The following is a 25,666-nucleotide window of genomic DNA, read 5'->3' as shown; positions in this document are numbered from 1 at the left end:
TCATCCTTTGAAAAGAGCGAAGAATAAGTTATGTTAGGGCCTGTGTCTCCGAGGCGAATGGAGAACCCCATTGACAGTTCTGTTCTCTCATTTTACAGAGACTGAAGGCCAGCCTGACGCACCAGGTTTCTTCCTCACTGAATGGCAGCAGCATGGTTGTGGGGTCAGCAAGTACGATGGTGACCTCACGTCCAGAGCAGGGTCAGATACTTCTCCAGCACCCCGATGCACCTTCTCCGGCTCAGCCACAGGTCTGTTCCTTCTTAATCTTCGAAGCTATGATGGCTTAAAGCAGTGGGTCTCAAACGTTTGTACTGGTGACCCCTTTCACATAGCAAGCCTCTGAGGGCGACTCCCCCTTATAAATTAAAACATACTTTTGTATATTTAACATCATTATAAATGCTGGAGGCAAAGCAGGGTTTGGGGTGGAGACTGACAGCTCACGACCCCCCATGTAATAACCTCATGACCCCTGGAGGGAGGGATAGCTCAGTGGTTTGAGCATTGGCCTGCTAAACCCAGGGTTGTGAGTTCAATCCTTGAGGGGGCGTCTGAGGGATCTGGGGCAAAATCAGTACTTGGTCCTGCTAGTGAAGGCAGGGGGCTGGACTCGATGACCTTTCGGGGTCCCTTCCAGCTCTATGAGATAGGTATATCTCCATATATTATATTATATTATTATAACACCCAGTTTGAGAACCCCTGGCTTAAAGTGATGATGGAGGAAGCAAAGATACTGGTACTTCTAGTCTGTTAGGAAGGGGGGGGGAATAACCTCATGAATCTGTCACTCTCTGCTCAGACCTATATGCTTTCCAGTGTGCAGAGCTGTGGGGTTTTGAGGTGGGGTTTGTGGGGTTTGGGATTTAATGTGTGTGAAACACTCCTTTTTGTAGTTTCTGTTACCATCTCTGTCAAACAGTCCAAGTTAGACTTAGGCAACAGACGCAGTTACTTGATGTGTTCTGGAGTTTAGAAAGAGTGTTTTGCTGTCCTCTCCTTTTTAATTACTAGGGTTAAACACTCCCCTTTTAGGCAATCAACCCCACTTGCTCCTGCCAGCTAACCAAATGCCAGCCCTCCATCAGAATTGCCACCTGCTCCATCAGTTAGACAGGCTTCCAAAAGTTTAATATCCATATGCTGTCTGACAGTGAGTAGTGAAGTGTAACTGGGCTCTCACATTGTGGCTGTGTAATTACAGAGCCGATGCAGTTGTGCTGGGAGGACTGAGTCTGGGGTGATTTGTCCTTGTTGGTTTTTCCTTTGTTCCCTCAGAATACAGCAGGAGATTACAGTGTTACAGAATCCACTCTTAAGTGTCTGTAAGACTTTGTACAACGATGTTGGAACACAGCTGAAGATTGGCTGTGTTACACAAAAGCCCGTATTCCCTTGCAGTAGTGTTGTGTGTATCAGTAAAGATGGCTCTGTTGAGTTGTTTCCCTCTCACATTGTAACCTGTGGTAAATTCCAACAATAAGAAGCTGAATAGTCTTAATTTTTTTGACTGAGGCAGATGCTAGGGGCTGAATTCTAGTGCTGGTGGAAATAAGGATTAAACCAGATGTGCTCTGCAGGCTTCTCCCTGACAGCTCCTCCCTGGCCACAGTTCCAATCAGCATTGCCTCCTGCTCATCCATGATACTAACTCCTCCCCTCACCCTCTCACCCTCCCTGCGGTTCTACTCTTGAGGCTTCTGTCCTTGCAAATTGCGGTAGTGACTTTGTGATATGGACAAATATCTACTGAAAATCAGACTGAGGCCAATCAACTTCCTTCCACTTAATGACCTGAGGTGGGATTTAAACTGTAGTCTTGCTAGAAAAGTGAGCATATTTAATCCACTGCAAGAAATACCGTCTGGTTCCTCTCCAAAACCCATAATATTCTAATATCCACCACTTGACTGGAGATCTCCACTGTATGTTAAAAATATTCAAATGATGCTGACACTGAGATAGTAGCTCAGAACTGAAACTTCATTGCGCATCTAGTACATATTGCCCATCGATCAACACATGTCACAAGATTCGGTGCTTGGGAGGAAGGATAAGGTGCAGGACTGAGAATCAGGGAAGCTGGGTCTCCATCAGAGACTCCCAGTGTTACCCTAAGCAAGTCACTTATTCTACAGACAGGGAAAGAGAGATTAAGTCTCAACAAATCTGTTTGGACCTAATTCATTAATGTCTGTAAAGTACCTTGAGAACACTGGAAGCTGCTCTAGAAAAACAGAGTGTTTTTTAGTTTCAGAGTCAGCAGCTGACAGATCCTACATCCCGACTCTCCAAGCCAATTGGAATTTGCTCTGGACTTAGTACAATCAGTGTGGATAACTGTCTGGTTTAATCAAGTGTGTGTTTTGGTTCAGTAATTCTCTTCCTTCTGTCCTAACTCCAGGTTTCCCCTGCTCAGCCCACACCTAGCACCGGTGGCCGGCGGAGACGCACGATGGATGAAGACCCGGATGAGCGCAGGCAGCGTTTCCTGGAGCGGAACCGTGCCGCAGCCTCTCGTTGCCGTCAGAAACGCAAGCTGTGGGTGTCTTCTCTGGAAAAGAAAGCAGAGGAGCTCACGACACAGAATATCCAGCTGAGTGTGAGTATGGAACCATGGAGGCCAAGCCCATCTGCTTGGCTGCACTGCGGCCTTCACTCCAAGGAGGACGTTTTTACCGTGGTGCAGAGGCACTGTGTGCTCTGGTGGTGGGTCTTTAGTCTGTGAGAAACCAGAATGAGGTGGCTAGGAATGTTGCAGGGTTTTTTGTAACGTGTTTATTTTTTCTGTGCTTGATTCGCAAAGGCTTGTGTATGTGCCTCTGGCAATGGAAACCAGTATTTGTAAAAGACCATCAAGTCCTGGATAAGCCAAAGGGGTAAGAAAAGGAGCAGGTGGAATTTCATATCCCCATTTCCAACCCCCTCCGCTGCATACAATACATAAGAGCTGCGCACCCGGTCTTGCCCTGAAAAAGTTGAAGGGAGTAAGGGAGAATCTGGCATTGTGCCCTACCACTCATCCTCTCAAGACTGCACCCCGGAACATTCAGCTGCTCCAGCCACAGAAGATAGGTGCTGCAACAGTGCAAAGGCACCAGGAAGCTGCTGTATCCTAGCTGAAAACTCCCCCAGCTTGGGAAGAGCTGTCAACTGGCACAAAGTCAGCCTAACTGGCTTTTGCTCTGTTCTCTGCCGCTTGGGACTGGAACCACAGGCAAGCAAAGAGGGAGCTGCAGCTGAGGCCCAGGGCAATTCAGATTCTCCTTGAAAATCGGGGAGCTCTAACTAGCTCCCTGACAGCTTCTCTCCTGCTGTGCCAAGCAGAACTATGCGTCATTCCCTTCCCATCGCAATTAGTCCCCTTATTAATGCTCTCAGCAGACAGGCAAAGGACGGAAAGGATTCTGAAGACTGAACTCACGTCCGGTGTGGGCTGTTTCCCCCTCTGGTTTTCAGTGACTCATGCAGTGTGCTTAAATAGCACTAATTACGATAGCTTCATTCTCTTTGTCACGCTGTCTGGAGTGGCTCACAACTGTGAATGCAGCCTGTCAGAAACAGGACAGATACCCCAAGCTGGTGGTGTGTTCTATAATTGGATTTCACCAAACCAGTAACAAACGTGAACTCCTGGATCACTATACCAGTCTTGCCATGGAGTCACAGACCAGCTTAGACTCTCCGGACTATCTTACCACCCCGACAAATGGAACTTTGTGATAATGGTCACTTACACCAAAAATCACACCAGATCAGGTTGCTCCAGTTCCAAGAGACCAGCCACTTACCCCAGATCAACTGGTACTCTGGATCTTACACCAAAGACAATCCTGGCACTTGCAACCAATAGTAAATTAACTAAAGGTTTATTAGCTAAGAAAAAAGAATGAGAGTTATTGAGAGATTAAAGCAGGTAAAATATCTGTCCAGGTGAATCACAGTTTGTAACTCCGAATGGTGGCAGGGGATGGAGGGGAGGGATAGCTCAGTGGTTTGAGCATTGGCCTGCTAAACCCAGGGTTGTGAGTTCAGTCCTTGAGGGGGCCATTTAGGGAACTGGGGTAAAAATCTGTTTGGGGATTGGTCCTGCTTTGAGCAGGGGGTTGGACTAGAAGACCTCCTGAGGTCCTTTCCAACCCTGATATTCTATGATATAGTAAACTGCCAGTTTCCCAAAAGTCTTTCCAGGGTACCTAGTTTGGCTCTAGGGATTTCTGCTTTATATCTGGTATACTTCCCTGTCAGAGTCCAAAGATGCAGGAACTTTCTTTGAATCTCTTCTTATAGCTTCTTCTCACAGAAAGCAAGCGGTCAGTCTCTCTTCCCAGTGGGCTTTTCCTTTGATGACAGCGAGTAAGGAATGCATTTTGAGTCTCAGACCTCCAGTCATCACACACAATGGCCATTTGCTTTGTAATTAGCACTTTTTCTGATAGTCCTTCATTAGCATTTCACAAGGCTTCTTTGATGTCTGATGAGTTATTTAGTTACAGCGAAAAGAAGAACAGGAGTACTTGTGGCACCTTAGAGACTAACAAATTTATTAGAGCATAAGCTTTCGTGGACTACAGTCCACTTCTTCGTCCACGAAAGCTTATGCTCTAATAAATTTGTTGGTCTCTAAGGTGCCACAAGTACTCCTGTTCTTCTTTTTGCGGATACAGACTAACACGGCTGCTACTCTGAAACCTGTCATTAGTTACAGCGGTATTTACAATTTAAATCTTTGATGTTGCATCATAACAGGATACAGATGAGAGAAAACAATGCACTTAACATCCCATTAGTTGTATGAAGTTTAAACACCCAAAACACATATACATTTAACAATCGCTTTGATCTATACTAATACATAAGTGAATTGGCCTGAATACACTCTGACATGACCTGGTCTGCCAGTGTCATACTTGTCACAAGGTAATTGTAGAAACTGTTTTCCTAGCCAAGTTCAAAGTGCAGTTGACTGGGTTTTCCAGATACAGGGGGACAAATGTTAAACACATCTCAAATTTCAATTACAAACATGCTCTCTGAAATTTTCAGGGGGAAAAATTTTCAACTAATGGCTGAGAGTTAACCTGAAGTTTTTGAAAGCATGAACATTTTTTGTTTTGGTGTTGAAAGGGATGAGAAAGGGATGGAATTGGCTTCAGAATGGATCACTGCTTGCACCTTAATCGTGGGGAGGTGACAGAAAGGAAGAATGGCCTATTGGTTACTGTGCAATAATGGGACCTGGAGTCAATTTCCTCCTCTGCTACAGACTTTCTGTTGTGACCTTGGGCACGTCACTTAGTCTCTCTGTATCTCAGTTCACCACCTATTAAATGGGAGCCATAGTAGGTACTTTAGATGGATAGATATAGGTCTGAGCAGCCTCCACCCAAATATATAACAGGCTGACACCTACAGACTCCTCCATATTAAAGGTAAGAGTGGCTGTCATGTTATGAACAACTTGAGGTGGGCCTTAGGGTCCTGTTTTGTTGCCAGTGTTGCCCTTGATATACCAAAGAACAGACATTCCTGATATGGTTTTACTCTGTATAGCTGCTCATGGTCAGTCCTCATTAATGGTCATCTTAGAAAGATTTTTTGGCCTTCAGAAAGATGCCACTTGAATTTTTAGCTTTCCATCAGGGTCAACAAAATATTGCATTGACTCTTATTGTTAGCATTTCTTCCATTGGTGGTGGTAGCAGGCGCATACAGACTAATTTACATCTGGAACTTGGGATTTCTCGGTAAGGTACAGGTCTGTAAGAGGACAACCTTGCAAAGCATGTTTTGTATGCACACTCACTCACACACACACACAACTTTTTATTAAGGTGTTAATTTGTGGTGGTAAACTTTGAAGAGTCTACATGTTCGTATTCTGCCATTGCTAAGGGATATTATTCCGAACACTCATGATCCCTATAAATGTTGTTTTCTTTACCTCAGAATGAAGTTACACTACTGAGGAATGAAGTTGCTCAACTTAAACAGCTACTGTTGGCTCACAAGGACTGCCCAGTCACTGCACTACAGAAAAAAACACCGGGGTATCTTGGTGAGTTGTGACTTGCCCATGTTGGCACTGTACCTTAGAGTACATCTGAGTAGAATTAAACCTGAATACAAGACTTACATGAACTTAGTGTTCCTGAAGGATGCTGGACTGACAGCCCTGTGGGCTGGTGTCCTCTGCAGAACCAGGTAAAGCACAAGCAATGGCAGTGCAGGTTTCTCCCATGCCATACCTGGCCAATGTGCCTTATCCCTGCACTGAAGCAAGCCGCATCGAAGTGGCGACAGAGGAGTTCTGCCCTGGATTTCTCTGATGCTCCCAACGAGATCTCCAATTAGTGTCAATTGTTGTGGCGGTTCTTATGATGTGGGCCCCTGTCCATTAGAAACTGGACTTAGAACAGACAACTCACTTTGTGTAGGAACAATAATAGTGGTAACGTTCTGTCACTACCAATTTTGCTCCAAGACATTGTATAGCAGGCGATTAGTATCATGCGGATGACGGCAGTGTAAACGCTTTGATAATATAACATATTTTTCCTTTTGTCAGTATGTTTCCCTGTAGCATCCATCACTCAGACTCCCATTTCTCCCATGAATCTGGTCCATTGTTGCCCCGAACGCTAGGTGTCCTTATCCATTGTTTTATACTGCTCGGTGTTGGAAACGAACGCTGCTGTTTTAAGTGCCGTTGCAGTCAAAAAGTCCAGACTATATAAATGATGATATGGGGTTCCATATTCATCTTCTCTGCAGTTCACATCAAACTGGTTCAGTTTACAAGTGAGAAGACATCTTTATTTTAAACTGCTTGCCAGTAGAGAGACATGGTGGGTGAGGTAGCATCTTGTATTGGACCAGCTTCTGTTAATGAGAGAAACAAGCTTTCAAGCATACACAGAGCTCTTCTTCACGTCTGGAAAACATACTCAGTGTTACAGCTAAATACAAGGTGGAACAGATTGTTTAGCATAAGGAGTTAACACATATTTCAAGGGGACCATTCAAGGCCCGTTACCACCCCTCCAGTCATAGGGAGTCTTAGTTCTCGCTATGACTGGAAGGGTGTTAGCAAGCCTCTTCTCCTTGAATGGATCGTCTGTTCCATCTTGAGGGCATGTCTACACTACAAAATTAAATTGACCAAAATTACGTTGAGGTACAGCCACCGCAGTAATTAAATCGCTTTTGCATGTCCACACTATGCTCCTTGTGTCGGGGTGTGTGTGTCCCCACTAGTGGCACTTGCATCGATGCTGAGAGCAATGCATCATGGGTCGCTATCCCACTATGCAATGTGCCACCATGTGGGGCAGAGTGTTTTGAGAAGGGTTTGCAAAGCCTCATAGGGCAATCGAGTTGTGCAGGGATGACTGGTAATATGGTTTCAATATCCCATGATAAGAGTTTTCTCCATCCCATGATATCTGCATCCCACAATGTTTCACGCCTCTTTTCAAAAGCCTCCCAAACCTGCACATCCACCATTTCTGTGAGATGCATGGATCCTGCACTGCCCTTCAGCATTGTGCTGACCATTATGAACACAATGCGCCTGATCCTTCAGTATTTTCAGAGCCACCAGAGGAGCTGCGAGGGATAGGACAATGCCTTGCAGGCTGCCTTGCTGACGGACAAAGAAAGAAACAATTCAAGGTGGTTCTTGGCATTCACCGAGCAGTTGCCAGATGGTGGAGCGCTGGTTCTGGGCCCAAGAAACAAGCACTGGTTTGGGATGATGAGCAGTGACTGCAAAGCTTTCAGATGCTCAAGGCCACGTTCATGGAATTGTGTCCCCAGCCCTCCAGCGCAGCAACATTAAATGAGAGCCACGTTCACAGTGGAGAAGAAAGTGGCGAACGCTGTATGGAAGCTGGCCACACCAGATTGCTACCCATCAGTCGGGAATCAATTTGGAGTTGGAAAATTTTAGCTATCTCACTCTTGAGCGTAACGGAGGTTGTCAGGGAAGAGGTCCTGCAAGCCTCTGGCTGCAGACCGGGTCCGTATGCTACTAGCCTGTGTGCTGCAATCAGGGCCGGTGCTTCCACTAGGTGACCCTATGCGGTCGCCTAGGGCGGCAGGATTTGGGGGGTGGCATTTTGCCACCCTCAGTGGAAATTCGGCAGCGGGGGGCCTTCCGCTCTGCCTCTTTGGGGCACTTCAATGGCGGGTCCCTGAGCGAGTGAAGGACCCACCGTCGAATTTCCACAGGACCTTCACTCGCTCAGGGACCCGCCATCGAAGTGCCCCAAAGACGCAGAGCGGAAGGACCCCCGCCGTCGAATGCTCACAGGAGGAGCGCTGCCGCCTAGGGCGGCAAAAACCCTGGCGCCGCTCCTGGATGCAATAGTGCCTGCTGAAGTATTTGCTTACTGGTGTGGGAAAGCATCCTGCCGGGGTAGAAGAAATAAGGCAGCCCTCCCCAGAAGCCTTCGGCTGAGGATCGCAGACTCCCTCCAGGAAAGTTTCCTCGAGTTCTCTGTGCAGGTTTCACAGGACATCCCAGTGCATGTAAACAAACTGTTCCTCAGGGCCCCTCTGCCCTAGCTGTACAGGGGAATGGGAAGCAGAGAGGAACTCTGCCTCTATTGGTTGTTTCACTACCTCTTCTAGCCTGATTTAAAAAATAGTAAATGAACAGATGGGTCTCTGCAATAGCAAAGCAAATGGCATACTTACCAGAGGTTCCTTCCCTGCATCAGGCTCACCAGTGCTGGATAGTAGGGACCGGCTCGACTGCTCCGGTGTCAGAAAGAGGTCCTGGCTTGCCAAGCCACTGAATCCCCAGTCGTCTGTCCCCCATATTCCTCCTCCTCGTCCAACACCTCACTGTGCACTGCGGGGGGCCTTTGATTCCCCAAAGTATCCACGGGGCTCTTGGCGGTGGTGGTGGGGTCTCCCCCAAGGATGGCACGCAGCTCCTTGTAGAAGTGGTGTGTCTGTGGCTCCACTCCAGAACGACTCTTTGCCTTCCTTGCCTTCAGGTATGTCTGCTGCAGCGCCTTGATTTTCATGCAGCATTGGTGCATGTCCCTGTTGTAGCCCTTCTTCCCCGTGCCCCTAGTGATCTGCTCATAAATATCGATGTTTCTATGGCTGGATTGGCGCTGTGTTTCCACTGACTCAGGAGATCCCTCACTTCCTGTGTACTCCAGGCAGGAGCGCGTTTGCTGCGCGGAGCCGGCATGGTTAGCTGGGCAGTTGCTAGGTGAGCTCTCCATGCCGAGCAAACAGAAAATGGAATTTAAAATTCGTGGGGCTTTAAAAGAGGAGGAGCATGTACCTGCGTACCTGGCACAGTGGAGTTCAAAATAGTGACCGAAGCAGTCACAATGGGGCATTGTGGGACACCTCTTGGAGGCCACTAAAGTTGACGTAAGTAACGCAGTGTCTATGCTTTCACTGCATCGACCTAAGCACTGTGCCTCTCTGTGGAGGTGCAGTTATTAAGTCAACGTAGCGGACGAGTTACGTCATCGGGAGCAACGTTTTAGTGTAGACGCTCACAGAGTTAGGTGGATGTAAGCTGGCCTCAGGTGGCATGAAAGCAGTTCCATCCTACCCCTTCTGCTTCCCATGGGCCTGGCTGCCAGGGAGAGGGACCGAGCGAGCTGAGGGTGAGGCACAGCAGGAGAAGTTTAGTGCATCCCCGCTCCAGGTAACTCTGGAGAGGACAGTGCAGCGTCCCCAGGCCAGGTGCAGGTGGGGGGCGCTGGGGAAAGCACTGGCAGCAGGCTCCAGTATCCCATGTTTCCCCTGCTGATGTGTCTATGAGGGCGTGCAAGCTCCGGGGAGGTGCTGTGACTCTCCCTGGGCCGGGGCCCGCCCAGCCCAGACTCACGTGCTCCATGCTTCTGTGGCCCCAACCCCTCAGGAGCCAGCAGATTGGCTGCCGTGGCCCATGGAGGTGGGGCTGGAAGGTTCCTCCCAGAGCCAACACGTGGGGCGGCTTTCCCACCTTCACAGTGTACCCCCCTCCCCCCCAGTGTCAGCTAGTCCCAGTTGTCTCTGAGAGTAGACCAGACCAGAAGAAGAGCTCTGTGGATGCTCAAAAGCTTGTGTCTCTTACCAACAGAAATTGGTCCAATAAAAAATATTCCTTTACCCATCTTGTCTCTCTAATATCCTGGGACCGATATGGCTACAACCATACGGCTTGCTTCACAGTAATCAGCCTGGGATCTCAAAAGCTAACTGGGTTTTCTGCCTCTTTCATTTTCCCCACTAACAAAGGTTTTGTACTCCTGGAATTTGTCTGAAGGCTTATTGATGATGCTGAAGGCAGAGGGGCTCTGGCTGGCTATCCCCTAGCTACATCTGCTTGTGTCAGCCTTATGAGAGTTGGAAACTTGTTTGGGTCGGTAAAATAAGATGGAGGGTGCACAGATCAAATAGGAGAAGTAAGAAGGTGTCATGCCTCCATAGTCACACTTCTGACGCCCATCCCATTCTGAATCTCCAAAGCATTCCCCTCTGACGAAATGGAACACAAATATCTGCCTTGCAGGTCCCTGGCATAGCCAGTTTATTTTCAGTCATTACAGTGACTCACAGCCTGAGTAATGTGGTTGTGAAATTCATCCCCATCCCCCAGCCTTTGCAGACAGGTGTTCTTTGTGTATAATGCAACATGATTTTTCCTGTTAACTTCCAGAGTTTACAGTTCCTATTTTTATTCCTCAGTCTGTCTACTCCAATAATAGGAATTCATCACACATCTGAATAATAAAAATGAAATTCACACCTCCCTACCCTATCGCCCTCCTCCCTGGCTGCCTTCTTTATTATAAAGATTTATGACTAAGCATGTCCTTAAACAAAAATGCCAGATTCCCTTGATGGAATTACCGCTGCCTTATGTACAGTTGGGTTGTTTTATTTGTAATACCTAGTAAATCTCCTTTTTGGGATGCCAAACTGTTCTGTTGCTTTGCTCGACCCTCCCTCTTCACCCCCAAATCACTTTTGAAATCTACCGTGCTAGCTGTATCTTTCGATCTGTTAGCTATGTCCTAGCCAGCACCTCGCTTACGAGGGTGAGGTAAAATGAGTTTGGGGAAGGGATACAGAGCAATGTGAAAAGATCTAGTGGCAATCTGGATCTTAAAACACTCCCAGCTGTGCACAATGAGGCTGTAATTTCTTCTCTGGTTTCTGGTGACATGGGCTTTACGTGCTTGGTGTGTTATAGGAATCCCGTGTATCCAACCATAGGTCAATACTTGCTGCTTCAGAGGATGATAACCACATCCTCTCCATAATTCATCTAACCAGCTGTGCAGGAGGGAATTTCCTCTTGACTTAGCCAGATAATGAATGAGCTTATACCCTCCCAAAGCATGAAGTTTGATCACCCTTACTGTAGCATGAGGTCAGTCACAAATCATCCTTTTTGTCTAGCACCCCTGCCCAGACACAGTGGGAGAGAATCCAAAGTTTGGACAAACCAATCTGTGTTGACCATTATATGACTGCAGAAGAAGCTTGCTGGCTTTGTCTTGTCCTCACTTCATTGTCCACAGCTTCAAGTTACAGGAAAGTTTAGTGAGCAAGTGGTTTGTGATGAGGTCTAACTGATTTTAATGTTCTAGAGAACGGTAAAGAGTAAACCAGATAATTTATATAAAATTCAGAAAAACTGCGGTAACGGGTATGCGGTCAGCTTGTGGAAGGGTTTCTGTTACATACCTCTCTGTGTGTTCACCCAACAGATGGTAAGAACTCCGAAGGAACTGTTCAGTCTCTGGGCTAAATGGCCTCGAACCAAGTACTATACCAGGAAACATCATGTAGGAAAGTACATTTATTATAATGAGGACATAGCTGTATTATAGGAAAGTTAAGCTAGATCTATTGTCTGTGCTTCGATGTTAGCACCTTTTTGCTACAGTTCTCTTTCTAACTCGAGGTTCTTTAAAATTCCCCCCGCTGCTTTTTGCATTTAAATGGGGTGGTTTAGTCAGATCCTAGTTTCGATCATTGTTTTCTGAATCCTTACATTGTCCCTGCTTTTTTCAAGTGGCTCTTACTCTTTTTTACATCCTCTCCTAGGTAGTTGTTATAGAATTGGTGCATGCTGCACCCCCTCTTAGAGGTGGATGCATATCAATGCTGGGTTAAATGGTTCCTGCACATGGATCGGTGTATCCATTCCCAAAGTGCTTTGGGATCAGGCAGGTCGAAAGGCCGCCATGTAAAAGTAAAGCATAGTGTCTGATTAACTCTCTCATCCTCCAGGGATGCTTGGTAGAGTTGGTCTCGCTTTCCACTGCCCAGTCTTAATGTCAGTAGCATCATGATGGGTTCCATTCCAATTACTATTTCTTTTTCTTTTTGAAAACAGAAAGCCCAAAGGAGAGCTCTGAGCCTACCGGTTCCCCTGCTCCTGTCATCCAGCACAGCTCCGTGACAGCATCCCCCAACGAGCTCAACGTCCGCTCTGCAGCTGAAGCTGTTGCCACTTCGGTCCTCACTCAGATGGCAAGCCAAAGGACAGAACTGAGCATGCCCGTACAGTGGCACGTCATTATGGCTCCACAGTCTCAGTCTGCTGGCAGATGATGTCACCAACCACGTGACAAAGAACTAACCCATAAGAACGTGCAGACCGAGAGACTGATCATAGCTAAGTCCCTGCTTAGTGGGGGCAGATATGGATTTTTTTTTTTTTTAAAGTAAGTTAAGGGCAGCTATGGAAGCTTCTTTATACTGCATATCCTATACAGATCCTGGCCCAAAACCATTGTCATGTGATCACCTGTCCGTACAGGATGGCTTCAGATTGAGGGATTTCTTGATCCCTTAGTGATGGTCAATCAGCTTGCAGAATCATCAGAACACAAAGAGCCTCATTTGAATGCATCTTGAAAGGTTCATTTTCAGGTATCAATTACGTTAACACTAAACCTCCCCTGGCTTGTGGTTTCTCTTGGCATTATTGCTATTTTAAGTTTCACCTGTTAGCAAAGGAAAGTAGCTGTTGGGAGGCTGTGACATTTACTGGTGCTGTCACTTTATTTTTAACAGCTTGCTGCTTCCAATCATCTGTTTCCCCATCACTGCTCTAGCTGACCTGAAACGTTGCACCTTGGCACAAGAATACTGGCCGAGTTTTCCACTCGGGCTATTGAGATTAAAAAGGCTGAGGACAATGGGTTTCCTAACTCCATGGGTTTAATTTCCCTGACACCAAAGCTTTCTGGTTCTGAAGCAAGCCTGGCACCTCTAATTCACATGCAATTAACCATCATTAACTGCTGTAACTTGTGGGGGTTTTAAGTATGTTTAAGTACTGGTGCAGCAGTAGGAACTGTTGCATCTGAAGAAGTGAGGTTCTTACCCACGAAAGCTTATGCTCCCTATACTTCTGTTAGTCTCAAAGGTGCCACAGGACCCTCTGTTGCTTTTTACAGATTCAGACTAACACGGCTACCCCTCTGATACAGTAGGAACTGTGAACATTTCATGTGCTTCTCTCTTAATTGACGCCATAGCTGCTAATGATGCAGGTTCCTTCTTCAGAAAAGGGCCTGCTTATAAATCTTCCATACAACAGTAAAGCAGCACCGAGCTGCTGTCTGCCAGGACTGCGTGCAAAGCTGCTCTGTGTGATGCATGAAAGGATGAGCTGGGGCAGATGGATATAATGCGAGTCCTGGAATTAACCGGCTACAAAATCCACTACCCATCTCAACAAGTCTTGAATTTAACAAACAAACCCCACACATGTCAAAGGATTATCTCCCATACATTTAACCTGATGACCTTATAAAGTGGTGGCCTTGAACGGAGGGAGGTGGAAGCATATCCCACTTGCCTGGCCTTTTACCTCTTTTAATGGTTTTCTTCTGCTCCTGGTAGTGGTATATCTATTGCTTTTCCTCAAGAGCAAATGTAGTACTTTTAGAGCTTCCAGGTTCATGGGGTAGATTTAAAACCAGCCTTGACATTTTAAAGGCACTTGGAATTGTCTGCTTATTGCCAAAGTGAGTGTGTGTGTGTACATTCTTTAGGTTGTCATTGACCTTTTGCTTGCTGGGTAATAGTTGTAGATTTGAATTTGTATTTTGGGAGCCGGAAAGGGATGCTGTGTGAATTTGTGCAACAGCAAACCCATCAATCGGTGAAACTCTCAGCACTTCATCTTTCTTTCCTTCTTTAAAGACGCTTTTCCTTCAGTTGAGCTCTTTGACAGCTTCACCCTGAGCTGCCAGACCACCTCAAATTGCACTTGCCACTTTTGACCGTCAGTAGTTTGGCTTCTCTAGACTTGGAATATTTGCCAGGGACCGCAATACCCAAAGCAAAATCTGAGCATGTAGAATTTGACCCCACCACCACCACCCCCAGATACAGGGAAATTCCGTTTATTGCTTCTTTAATTAGGGGTCTCTTCTCCCCCTTTTCTCCCTCAGGTTTCTCCAGGCCTCTCTGCCATATTCTCTAATGTATTTCATGGTCCTAGTTATCTCTTAATACACTGCCACCATGTGTTTGTCGCACACACTCTCACACATCATCATTCCTGAGATTTTTTGTTTCTTTGCCCTCTCAATATTCAAAGACTCTGGAGCTAGCCGCTCTTGCATCTCTGTTTAGAACCTGTGTGTAGTTACTGCAAGAGGCATTCCAGATCAGGCACTTCATTTTTTTCCCTTAAAGCTGTTTATATAGAGAATTTGCATATAGGAAAGTGCTTTGAATATGACTGTCCCAACAGGGTGTCTGTTTCCTTGATGACAAAGAGCTATACCATCAGCAGAGTTTTCAGGATCTTGTGAGGATAATGCAACAACCGTGGAAATGGTTTATAAAGTCTAACGGCCTGATTGGATAAGACACAGGGCCTTTATTTGGCTAAGAATCCAAGACAGAAAGGGATCATGGCCATGTTGTCAGAAGTCTAATAGGACAGCAGGGAATCAGTTTGTAACTATAACTACTTTAGTCTCTTGCAGACACTTCACTGTCTTGGTGCATAGCTCTGACGGATTCATTAGAATAGCTGGATTCATATGTGTGGCTCAAGAGGCCCAAACAGCTTCTCCATGTTAACTGATCATACTCCACTTCCAGCCCGCAGGCTAACATTAGTGTCTCAAAGCTAGTGGATGTTTAGCAAGAGGTAGGGGAAGCCCATTTTAACACCAGCACCGGTGCATGTTGAGACAGCGCCGCTGGGTAAATACTGCCTATTGATAGCCTTAACACATGCATAAAGCAGCCTTCAAATACCTTCAGCTGTTAAGAGGCTGGCAGCTCAAGGATACAGCTGCACAATAGACTGTACAGAAGGGGATGGGGTGGTAAGTACAGCTTCAGTTGGACAAGTGTGAAAAGGCTTTAACCGAAAGTGAATTTGCTTTGGTGCTCACAAACCATATTAATTTCCATGGAGACTTGTACAAGGGACCATTTTTTGGTCGGTGGAAAGCAACACGCATGTGCACGTATGTGTGTTTGCACAGCTATCTTGGAATCGTTTCTTTCCTTCTTCCTGCTCCTCGAACTCTTAGTTGGAACTGAAACAATACCATGTGACTTAGGTGAGCAGTCACATTTCAAACAGGGAGTAATCAAAGGCATAGTAGAATGGAATAGCTTCCCTGCACCGCATAAGCTGGAGTGGATTTGTGTAATGAGTTTGAAAGCTTCAGATTGCAAACAGACTTGTAAAAACCAATCCATTGAGCAAAAACGGACAACGTTTTTTTTAACGGATTCTGTTCTAAATAGATCACTCTGCTACAGTCACGACTAAGGGTCTGTCTGCTCAGTACAAACTGCACATGGGCTAGCTGAATCCAGCTACTCAAGACAGCAAGCCAGTTACGTACCCAGGGCCCATGCTGGGCTTGTGCTCCCCTCAGCTACAGCTCGTACCATGTTGTGTTCACTGCTACAGTTACCCATGCTAGCTGGATTAAAGCTAGCTCAGGTAGATTAGCCTATGCACAGCTTTTGCTGTGTAGACAGACCCTAAATTGCTGATTCTTTTTTTCCCAACACCTGTCTTTGTAATGGGAGGGGCTTAAGAGGTTCAGAAAACAGGGAGATGCTTGAAGTGGAAAAACTCACCAAGTGTCAGTGTAATGGACTCTGGTCCCTGCTCGCTACTGGCCTCTTGTGGTCAGTTGTGTTGTAAGATTCTCCATCTTAATTCCTCCTTCCTGTTTTGAACTTCCTAGGACTTCTTCCCGTAAGTTCAAAACAGGTTTTGTATTGCAAAACAGCCCTTTTTTCAACAGAAAACCCCCCAAATAAGGAAAAAACCTCAGGCCTCTGGTCCCATTCTTGTTCCTTCTTAAAAGGACCAGTCATCCAGGCACACACAACAACCCAGTCAAGGGTATTTCTCACACACCTCGGTCTCTGACAGTCTGAACGGTGGGGTTGCTTCTCCCTGGGGTCTGGAGGCAGGCATTCAGGTAGCTCTGGATAATGGGTGATTTTGCTGTAGATCCTGACTGAAGGGGTTTGAGTGAGCAGGAGAAAGCAGAAGAATTATAGGTACTATAGTCTTTAGTCACTACAGCTGTAAGTACAGCAACCATTGCATTCGTTACCAAAATGGTGTGGAACTGATTGAGAGGTGTGTGAACTTCTCCCTGGGACAGTACAGCATTAGTGTAAAATCTGGCTGCTTTTTGCTCTCCTTACTTAACCACTGGGGATCAAAAATTACACAAGTCTGCGATCTGGGAGTTGCTACCAGGCCCTGCCAGAAAACTACGGCTGGCCAGACAGAGCAGTGACTATTGGGAGCTGAGACCTCATGCCCTACTGGGTGCTAGAAACATACAGTGTACCCACGGAATATTTCCTGCCCTGACAAATCACCAGATACCAGACCTTAAAATCTTGTCCTTCTGATTACCATCTCGTGCCCCACCCACTTCAGTTCTGACATGGATTGTGTGTATGCTCTCCTGAACTTACAGAGCTATAAACTAATGCTTTCTACCATCTGGAAGCAGCCGGGAATTCCATCTTTCAGTTGATGTGTAAAGCATTCATCTTTATGGGGGTTCATGAGCAGCTACTAAACATCCAGCCAGAATTGAAGTTTAGAGGAGGGGAAAGCAAGATCATAATTTGTGACATGATTTTTTATGTACGCAGTCAAGTTAAATCACACTTCAGTCTGACAATTTTTACCTCCCCTTTATAGGTGATGCCTAAGATTGCTAGCAGTTGGAGATAAAAAATAATTATTTGTAAACTTTTTTCCCCCTGTATAATTACTCTGCATAGTTAGCAATATCTTAGTCGGGTTTCAGTATTTCTCCTCTGTCACTTAGTCAGTTCCCCTGTATGTTTGAATCATTAGTGTGTTAAAGGGAGAAACATCTTGGAAAAATAGGAAAATGTGCCTGTAAAACTGCAAATGTTGGCAGAAGTGCTCAGGAGACATGTAGACCAGAAACTGCTTTTAATGGTAATTGACTAGATTTCAAGCTGACTGTTTCCCCTTGAAGTGTGTGTCACTGAACATGCTAAAACAATGTTCAGTGTTTAAAATATTTGTATGTATTTAAATAGAAAACTCAGTAGTTTCACAGAAGAGATGGAAGTGAGTTTAATCTCCAGCAGAGTCTGAGCGTGTCTGAGTCCCAGGCTGCTGAAGATAAACAGTTTCTCTTTCTGTGTTCAAAATAGGTACATGGGCATGAAACTTTCTCCAACTTCCTTCATGGGGCCTAGGGAGCTCCTTGGGTAATGAGCTTAGCACTCAGATGTCCTCCCTGACTTCCCTGGGAGAAGGAAATGCAGCGAGGAGACAAAATTCTAACTTTGGCACCTTTGAGATGTTCTGCAGAACAAACTCAGGATAGCAAACGTATTGAAAATAACTTCAGTACTTTAAGAGACACCTGTATTTCTAGGTCCAATATCTTATAACCTGCTACTTCTGGAAATACTGGCAGGAGCACTACAAATGCTGTCAGGACCAGTAACTCCATCCCCTATCTCCCTCAGTATGGTTCCTGGATCAGTGATCAGAATAAAACATATTCTGTTCCTACTCAGTGTCCATTTCAACTAAGGCTTGCCACTGAATGAATGTATTGCTAGAGCAGCTCCAGGTTTGGGGGTTCCCCACAACTACGTAGCTAGCTTAATAGTATACAAGACAGCTTAGCTTTCACTGACAAGCTGATCTTTGCCTAGCCTTAGTAAAAAGGACAAATGTAGAAGAAGTAAACAGGAGTTTTGGACGTGTAAATGTTGGCGATCCCCTTCGTTATGGGGCACACACCTGCCTGGTACTACCTTGTGAAAAGCAATCATGACTGTGCAAAATGTTTTAAACAGGTTAAAGGTTTTTTTTTTAAGTATTTCATTTTAATCTCCCCAATCCTGATTTTAATATCAGCCCTTCCCTTCCCTTCCCTCCCAAGTTCCTTGCTGTGAGCTAGCCTGAAATGTAAATAGGCTGAGAGCTGCTTCCCATCCATTTTGAAGCAGACACATCTATATAGAATGTTCTCATCTATCCCACTTCACGTAGAGGGCCTGATCCTCGGAGATGCCAAGAGCACTCCTCTCCCCTTGAAACCAGGAAGAGCTATGGTTGCTAAATATCTTGCAGGAAGCATCACTGGATTGAGGCCCATAAGGGAGAGATGCTGCCAAAGTGCCCTACTAGCTCCAGTAACCTGTGGCAAAATCCTTTGCTGTTTTCTTACCAAAATGAAGTGGTGCAGTGCATTGCGTGCAGACAGCACTTCCTGATCCGCTCTTACCGCATAGGAAGGATGTCCATCTGTGAGTTGTCTGTCAAGCAAACGAGTAATTGTGCTTTTAACTAGATTAGTCACCTGTATGGGAGTTACCAGGGCGGTAACCTAGGGAGAGGATGGGCTCTGGAGAGTTACAACAGATGCAAAAACCCCAGAAGATAACATTATTGGATTTCAGATTTGTTGGTTTCAATGGACAACTACTTCAGTGCTAAGATTTGAATTTTAGGGGCCCCGTTTTTCCACTGGGGCCTCATTTAATCACAACTGCATGGATTTGCTCATGCAAATAGCCTGGCTGTGCTCGAGTAAATAAATACTGCAGACATAGAGGAGGCCTGCTGAAAAGATGTGGCCCGTGTGAAGTTCTGTCCTGTAGCCAAGCAGCGTTTACAGCCCCCGAGGAGCCTTTATATCATGAGGAGTATCATTCACTGACTGTTGAGTGTGTGTTTAGAACACTTATGAAACCAGTTGCTAGGTTATTCCTTTAAATCACCAGCTTTTCCATAATTTGCATCTTTGCCTAGAGATGATTTCCTATTAATCTGTGTGTAAAATTACTGATCACTGTCGAGAAAGTCCTACCTTCTTGGTCATTGGTTATGGCTTTCTGTGATCATCCTTGCCGCTAATGAGGATTGTACACGTTGGGAATTTCCTTCCAGATCTATAGATGGGGGATGCCCTTTTTTATCCCATTTTCCTGTGCTGGCTTAGCTACCCACATAAAGGCTGCACATCCTCATGGACTTGTTCGGTGACAGCTGCTTTTTCAACTTTTTTTGTCTTCCCAGTTTCCGGGCTTTTCAGGCAGCCTTCCCAATATCATCGTAGGGCTTGGAGTTAGCTAAAGTGACTTTCCCTGGCCATCCCTGTTGCTTCAGCGATTAGTTGTCTTAGGCCAAAGGGGGCCGTGACTAATGCCATTTTCAATTAATTGACTGCCCACACTTACTTTTCGTGAGAATTTCTCCTCCTGGGAACGACACAGAATGTTTTGGATTGCATGTGATCTTTGGCCCTTATGTGTGGCCTACTTCACAGTGGGAAAATGATCCCCTCCTGGCTTATTTCACGAGGCCAGGAAAAATATTGCAGTGTTTAAAAGTACCTTTAAGCTCTTATTGAGCAAGGAGTAAGCACCTGCTGTAGGATCATACTCATTCAGAGCGGTATTTTTTAATCAGTGTTTACCACCGTTATAATAGAAACAAATAATAATAAATTAGAGGCAATTATGATAGACGTGCATTTCTTTCCTTACAACATCAGAATGTCGAACCCCATGACAATCTCAGCAAGAATCTAGCCTGGCCCTCAGGGGCTCATAGCAGAGAGAAACTAATTTTCTCCTTTTGTTCTCCCAAGCCCATCCAATTAAGACTAAAGAGATTGGATCCCTCTGTATATCTCTTGAATTCCACTGTTGCTTTTTGATAAAATTAGGTGTGGAGTAGGACCTCAACCAAAGCATTAGTGTTGCCTCTTTCTTGTCGCTGTGGCTTGACAACACTCTGATTGGTAGAAAATAAAATTTTAAAAAAATCTAAAGTGAACAACAAAACAAAACAGGGCTCCTGACAGAGAGCTCTTCGATGTGAGAGCAGCTGGCACTAATTCCATGCCTTCATTGTAGCTTTTCTCTCATCTTTGTCATGGCATGTACACATACATACCTGGGGTAGTTAGGGTGACCAGATGTCCTGATTTTATAGGGACAGTCCAGATTTTTGCATCTCTTTCTTATATAGGCTCCTATTACCCCCCACCCCCTGTCCCGATTTTTCACATTTGCTGTCTGGTCACCCTAGGGGTAGTAATCTTGTACTCAAAAGCTCTTGTTACTATTAGGGTTGAGTATTAATGGTCGTGAAATGACTAGCACCTTTAAGAGCTCATCTGACAGAATTGTGGTGCCTTTGCTTTAAGATTTCTTTTGGTTGCCAGCCAAAAGAGATGCAAGTTCGTTGGGAGGAGGGGTGGGTTGAAGGACCAGGCAGGGCTGGGTTATGAAATTGAGTAAGTCTCGTGCTTTGTGGGTCTGCAGCCAAGTACAAACAAAAATTCCCACTTTTCAGCTCAGCTCAGGTCCTTTGGCTCCTGTATTAGCAAGTTCAGGGCAATAACTGGGAGGTCTCGACTTATCAGCACTATGCTGGTGAAGGAGCTAATTTTCTAGTACTTTTGACTTAAATATATCATCCAGATTGTGGTGCAGTTCCCTGAGAGCAGGAGCACTTTGCTGGTCTCATTCCAGGAGGGAATTTAGTGTCGGTTCTCAGTGGACTAGGGAACTGCATGGTGAGAAAGCTGTGGGTTTTGTGGGTTAACCTCTGTGATTGTGGAACTCCGGCCGCGTGGAGCAGCCTATTTTGTAACTGATTTTTTTTTTCTCAAAGATTCGCCGTCTCCGTGGGAAAGGAGGGGAGACTGGAGTTCGCTTTTGTGTTCTAAAACCAGGTGGGCCTCTTACCCGGTTTTACAGTCAGGGTGGATAAAGTACATGGGAGTCCTGTGACTTGATTAGAGGACCCAGTGAGCCCAGGATGTTCCTGAATCCTCTAGTCCCATGTTGTAACCACTAGTCAGTGTGATTTTCCACTTCGTTGGGGGTGCTGTTAAGCGGGTGCTTGATTCCTGCCCTGAGCTGACTGACTCCAATCCAGAGTTCTTAAATTCACCCTGCCGCCCCCACTCCACGACCTGAACCACTACATACTTTTTTTCTTTTAAGCTTTTCTCCAGCAGGAGACCTAGGATAATGTTTCTGCATCAAACATACAGTTTCTGTTTACGAGACGCGGCACCAGGAGAACTCAGGATAGGAGAGTCCTGAGGCAGGATGGGTAGTTATGTGAAGTGTTTCCTTTTTCCACCCATAACCCATTGTTTACCCAAATGAAATGTAAGGAACTCTCTAAGCCAACGCACCCCCACATGTCTTATAATGTCTTATACATTAGACACAAGCCTTCGACTCCTTTTGACAGTCTGGCCTAGCTTCAGACAAGAAACATTTGAAAACATACGTGTCCTTAGCGAGAGCCACTTGGAACTTGAACATCAAACGTGCTGAGCTCTGTTCTGAACCTAGAAGCTGTGGCTTTAAAGCAGGGTGTTCCTTTTACAGCCCATATTGACAAAGGGAGGTGAGGTCATATTTTTTATTGGACCAATATCTGTTGGTGAGGAAGACAAGCTTTCAAGCTACACAGAACTCTTCTTCGGGTCTGGGGTATCTCTCACTGACAGAAGTTGGTCCAATAAAAGATATTACCTCACCCACCTTGACTCTCCTGTCCTGGGACCGACCCGGCTACAACGACACTGCGTACAAAGGTTCAATTAAGCAGGCCTGGCATTGGACTCACCTATGAGATTTGCTTATTGGCAGGCTTACAGGCTAGACATCAATCCCCTCGAAACTTAATCATGTAGCATTACCTAGTGCACCTTGGTTGCAGCCCCAGTTATGTGCGACACAAATGAAGGGGTCTGATTGGTTAATTTCCAGCCCCAGCAGTAGAGGTATAAGGTGCTTCTGGGTCAGAGACAGACTGAATGTACAGTGAGGTGTCAGCAGTGTTAGGCAGAGGTTTCATTGAGGTTTGGAGCTCTGGGGGCTCTAAATCCGCATTTCCAGTTGGGACCTTGATGCCTTGGCTGTTTCTGGCTGCTGCTTTGGTGCCCTCTACTGGAATCTGTCGCACTGTACAGGCTGAAGCCTTGGAAAGCCGACCCCACACATTGTTTTGTGTGGAAGGGCTACTTTGTTCAATGTAACAGCTGGCACCGATGCATAGAATTTCACTTTGATTTTAGTCTCCTTAGTCAGGGCTGTGCCCTGGGCACTTCTGCTTTGGAGCAGAGCTTTGGGCACCTTCGTTCAGGTGTCTTGATTTCCAGTTTTGGTGCTATTTCTGAAACACAGGAGGGCTCTGCATACCAGAAACCTTGATTTCTCTCCCCCCCCCACCTCCTTGCCTCAAGCACCCAGGTGGGATGTTATAGAGCAACAAGGAGAGAGAGGTTGTTGCCCTGTTTGAACAAAATCCGCTCTTCCTCCTAAAACCAGTCTCCATCTGGGCATTTTATACCATGCTCATCACCTTTTTTTATCTGATCTTTGAGACACTTCTCCGCTGACTGTAAAGGTGCTAAAGACTTGGAAGGGTCCAGAGACACTGTTGTCTGTACCCCGTGGAATCTAGCACAAACACAACCATGGCGCTGGAACGAGAAGCTGCCTTTGTTCAGCTGGGTCTGTCCCCCATGAGCCCTTTTCTCCTATTTAGCATTGTGTGCTGTATACTGCAGGACTGAATCATTATCGTTGTGTTAAAAAGTCCCATCCCAGGAGTGCTATAGAGTTCTGGATCGCCATATGTTCTGCATTTGTTGTGCTGTATTGCTTATATTTTGGGAGGGGGTGGGGGACACGGGAGAAGGCGCTGCGGATGCTTTTGGCGTGGGGCAGATTCCCAGCGCACCCTGGATCCGGTAGCGGCCGCGGCTGCACAAAGCCAGCACCTTCTGTCTTGAAGGAGACTGTTATAATTGCAGAAAGGAGTGACGGGAAGGGTATGTTGTAGGTAGCCTAGGTTGCCTTAGCCGTTTTCCACCTAAGGCATGGGGAGGGGAGGATGGTGTGCTGGAAATGGGAACTTATCTCACACCCGGCATGGTCTATTACAAATGGTACTTGACCAAGACAGGGGCTGGATGCTTGTCAGCTTTTTCTCTGGAACTCCAGGCTGATGCCAGTAGTGGAGCTGGTTTCCGTTGCGCTGAGGTTTCTTATGCAGTCAGGCAGGGAGGCACAGTCTGACCCCAAACTCAGCCCCGGTCTACACTACAGACTTCGGTTGACGCAAGGCAGCTTACATCGACCTAACACTGTAAGCATCTACACTAAAATGCAGCTCCCGCCGACGTAACTCGCCCACTGCACCGACTTAAGAACTCCACTTCCGTGAGCGGCGTACCGCTTAGACCGATGCGGTGTCCATGTAGATGTTGCGTTGCTTCCATCAGCTGTTGCCGCCTTGCAGAAGCCATCCCACAATGCCCCACGCTGACAGTTAAATTGGTGCAAGCGCTCCTGGGGAGGATGCACACTGCTGACACAAGCAGCGTAATGTGGATGTGCAGTTTAATTACTGCGGTGGCTGTAAATCGAAGTACCATAGGATGACTTAATTTTGTAGTGTAGACTTGCCCTTGGCATCTTTCAATCCTAATGGATTGGGAAAGGAATCACTTAATGAGTAATGGGAAGTAAAGGTTCGCCTGCCCCTCAGGCTCCAGGACCTGTTAATCACTCCCTTCCTGTGGGACATTACGAGACCACCACTTGCTGCTTTTGCCATTTGCCACACAGTACTGAGCTGCCGAAGCAACTCCATGATACTTGACAGTCACAAGAAGCCTTTGCTTTTTGTCTGTTTGTTTTTTAAAGGGCTAAGCCAGTTGACAGAGGTTGGCTGCAGTGGAGAAAATCCACTTGTGGGTTAAAATGGGGTGTTAATTTTTAACTTGTTGAGAGATGGGGGCCCAGCCACACGTTTTTATGGATATGGAAACCTGGAGGATATGGGTTTGGCCCACTGGAGATCAGGGTAACCCAGATCCCTCCAAGTTCTAGACTGCCCAGAGCCAGAGTTTTCGTTTGAGCCCAACTAACTGAGGGACCTACAGCCTCTGAAATAACATGGTAGCGATTTCACCTTTAAATCTGCTCCACTAACTCTGCTCTAAAATTCAGTCAATCTTAAAACGTTTCACATAAATGAGGCCGGCCCCGCCCTGGCCTCTGCTCCCCTCTCTCTTCTACTGCAGATGGAAGGAGTGTTTTAGCCCAGGCCAAAGCTGCTCCGTTGCCTTGGAAGAGAGAACAGGTTATTTCTGACTCCTCCAAAGCAAGGGCAGCCCATCCAGTAGCCTTGATTCTCATTAGCACCCCCGGGTGTCGCATGCAAGGCCTGCAAGACAGATGACCTCTCCCTTCCGTCTCTGGACTAGAGGCATCACGAAAGGAATGACCTATGTCCACGGGCTCCTGCCAGTTGTCCCGGGTGCTCTGTGGGAGCAGGACGGCAGCTCTTTGACACACGGCCTTCCAGGTCGAACAAAGTCTTGCTCTCTCCCACACACTTCACAGCAGCTGCCCAAGGAGCCAGGTCCCGGGATTTGCCTTCCCCCAGCACAAAGAACCAGTCTTCTTTTGCATGGGACTGCAGTAGTGGAAGAATCCACCTGACACCTGCCCTTCAACCAATAGCTGGCTGTTTTATATGGAGAGCTTTTACGATCAATAATGGAAGAAAATAAAAAAACCCACAAAAAGAAATCCCTGAAAAGCTTAACCACAAGGGTGTAGTATCTCTATAAAAGAAAATACCTATCTATGAATATATATAGAAATATATCGACATATATCAACTTTCCTGAATGGATGCGCAATTCCTTATGCAATGAAATTGTTTTTAGATGTATCCAAACCTGGACTCCCCGACCCTCCCTCCCTGCGACAGGTTTGTTGTACAATTCTTGACTTGCTCAGCCTTTCGCAACAGAACGCGAGGAGGTGCAGGCAGGTCGCACTAGCAAATAAAAAACGTTCTTCACCGAAGTGCTCCTGTGAGCAGGTCCTCACAATTTAGCATTAGCCCGTGCCGTGGATTCCTGTTGACCTGTGTGTCCGCAAGGGCGGGGGAGGGTCGTGGCACGGCCCTGTGTTGTATTTTGCTGTTTAAAAACAAAATCTTGGCACTTATCAATTTGTTCCTTCAGCCACTGTTCTTACCAAACATATAATGTGCCTTTTATTTATGCTGCAAATATAACATTAAAATATTAACAAGGATAAGCTCTCTGCTGTGTGAGTCCATTACAAG

At 46.1% G+C, this 25,666-nt stretch overlaps 1 protein-coding gene across 2 annotated transcripts in view; it reads left to right on the top strand.

Annotated features, from left to right (window-relative positions):
- Window positions 1-25,638, top strand: part of ATF7 (activating transcription factor 7) — a 115,944-nt gene extending 90,306 nt beyond the window's left edge. The window contains exons 9-12 of one of the 2 annotated variants that reach the window (XM_054012581.1): window positions 99-251; window positions 2,408-2,605; window positions 5,953-6,061; window positions 12,368-25,638. In XM_054012581.1, coding sequence (XP_053868556.1) covers window positions 99-251; window positions 2,408-2,605; window positions 5,953-6,061; window positions 12,368-12,585 — 678 coding nt within the window. In that variant the 3' untranslated portion in view covers window positions 12,586-25,638. Of the gene's footprint in view, window positions 1-98; window positions 252-2,407; window positions 2,606-5,952; window positions 6,062-11,735; window positions 11,821-12,367 lie in introns of those variants that run through there. The other variant, XM_054012582.1, reaches the window with a different exon arrangement.
- The last annotated feature ends 28 nt before the right edge of the window (window positions 25,639-25,666 follow it).

This window comes from Malaclemys terrapin, chromosome 23 (assembly GCF_027887155.1).
Source record: "Malaclemys terrapin pileata isolate rMalTer1 chromosome 23, rMalTer1.hap1, whole genome shotgun sequence".
Classification (NCBI taxonomy): Eukaryota; Metazoa; Chordata; order Testudines; family Emydidae; genus Malaclemys; species Malaclemys terrapin.
The sequence above is the reverse complement of the archived record's forward strand: the minus strand, read 5'-3'. Positions and strand labels throughout refer to the sequence as shown.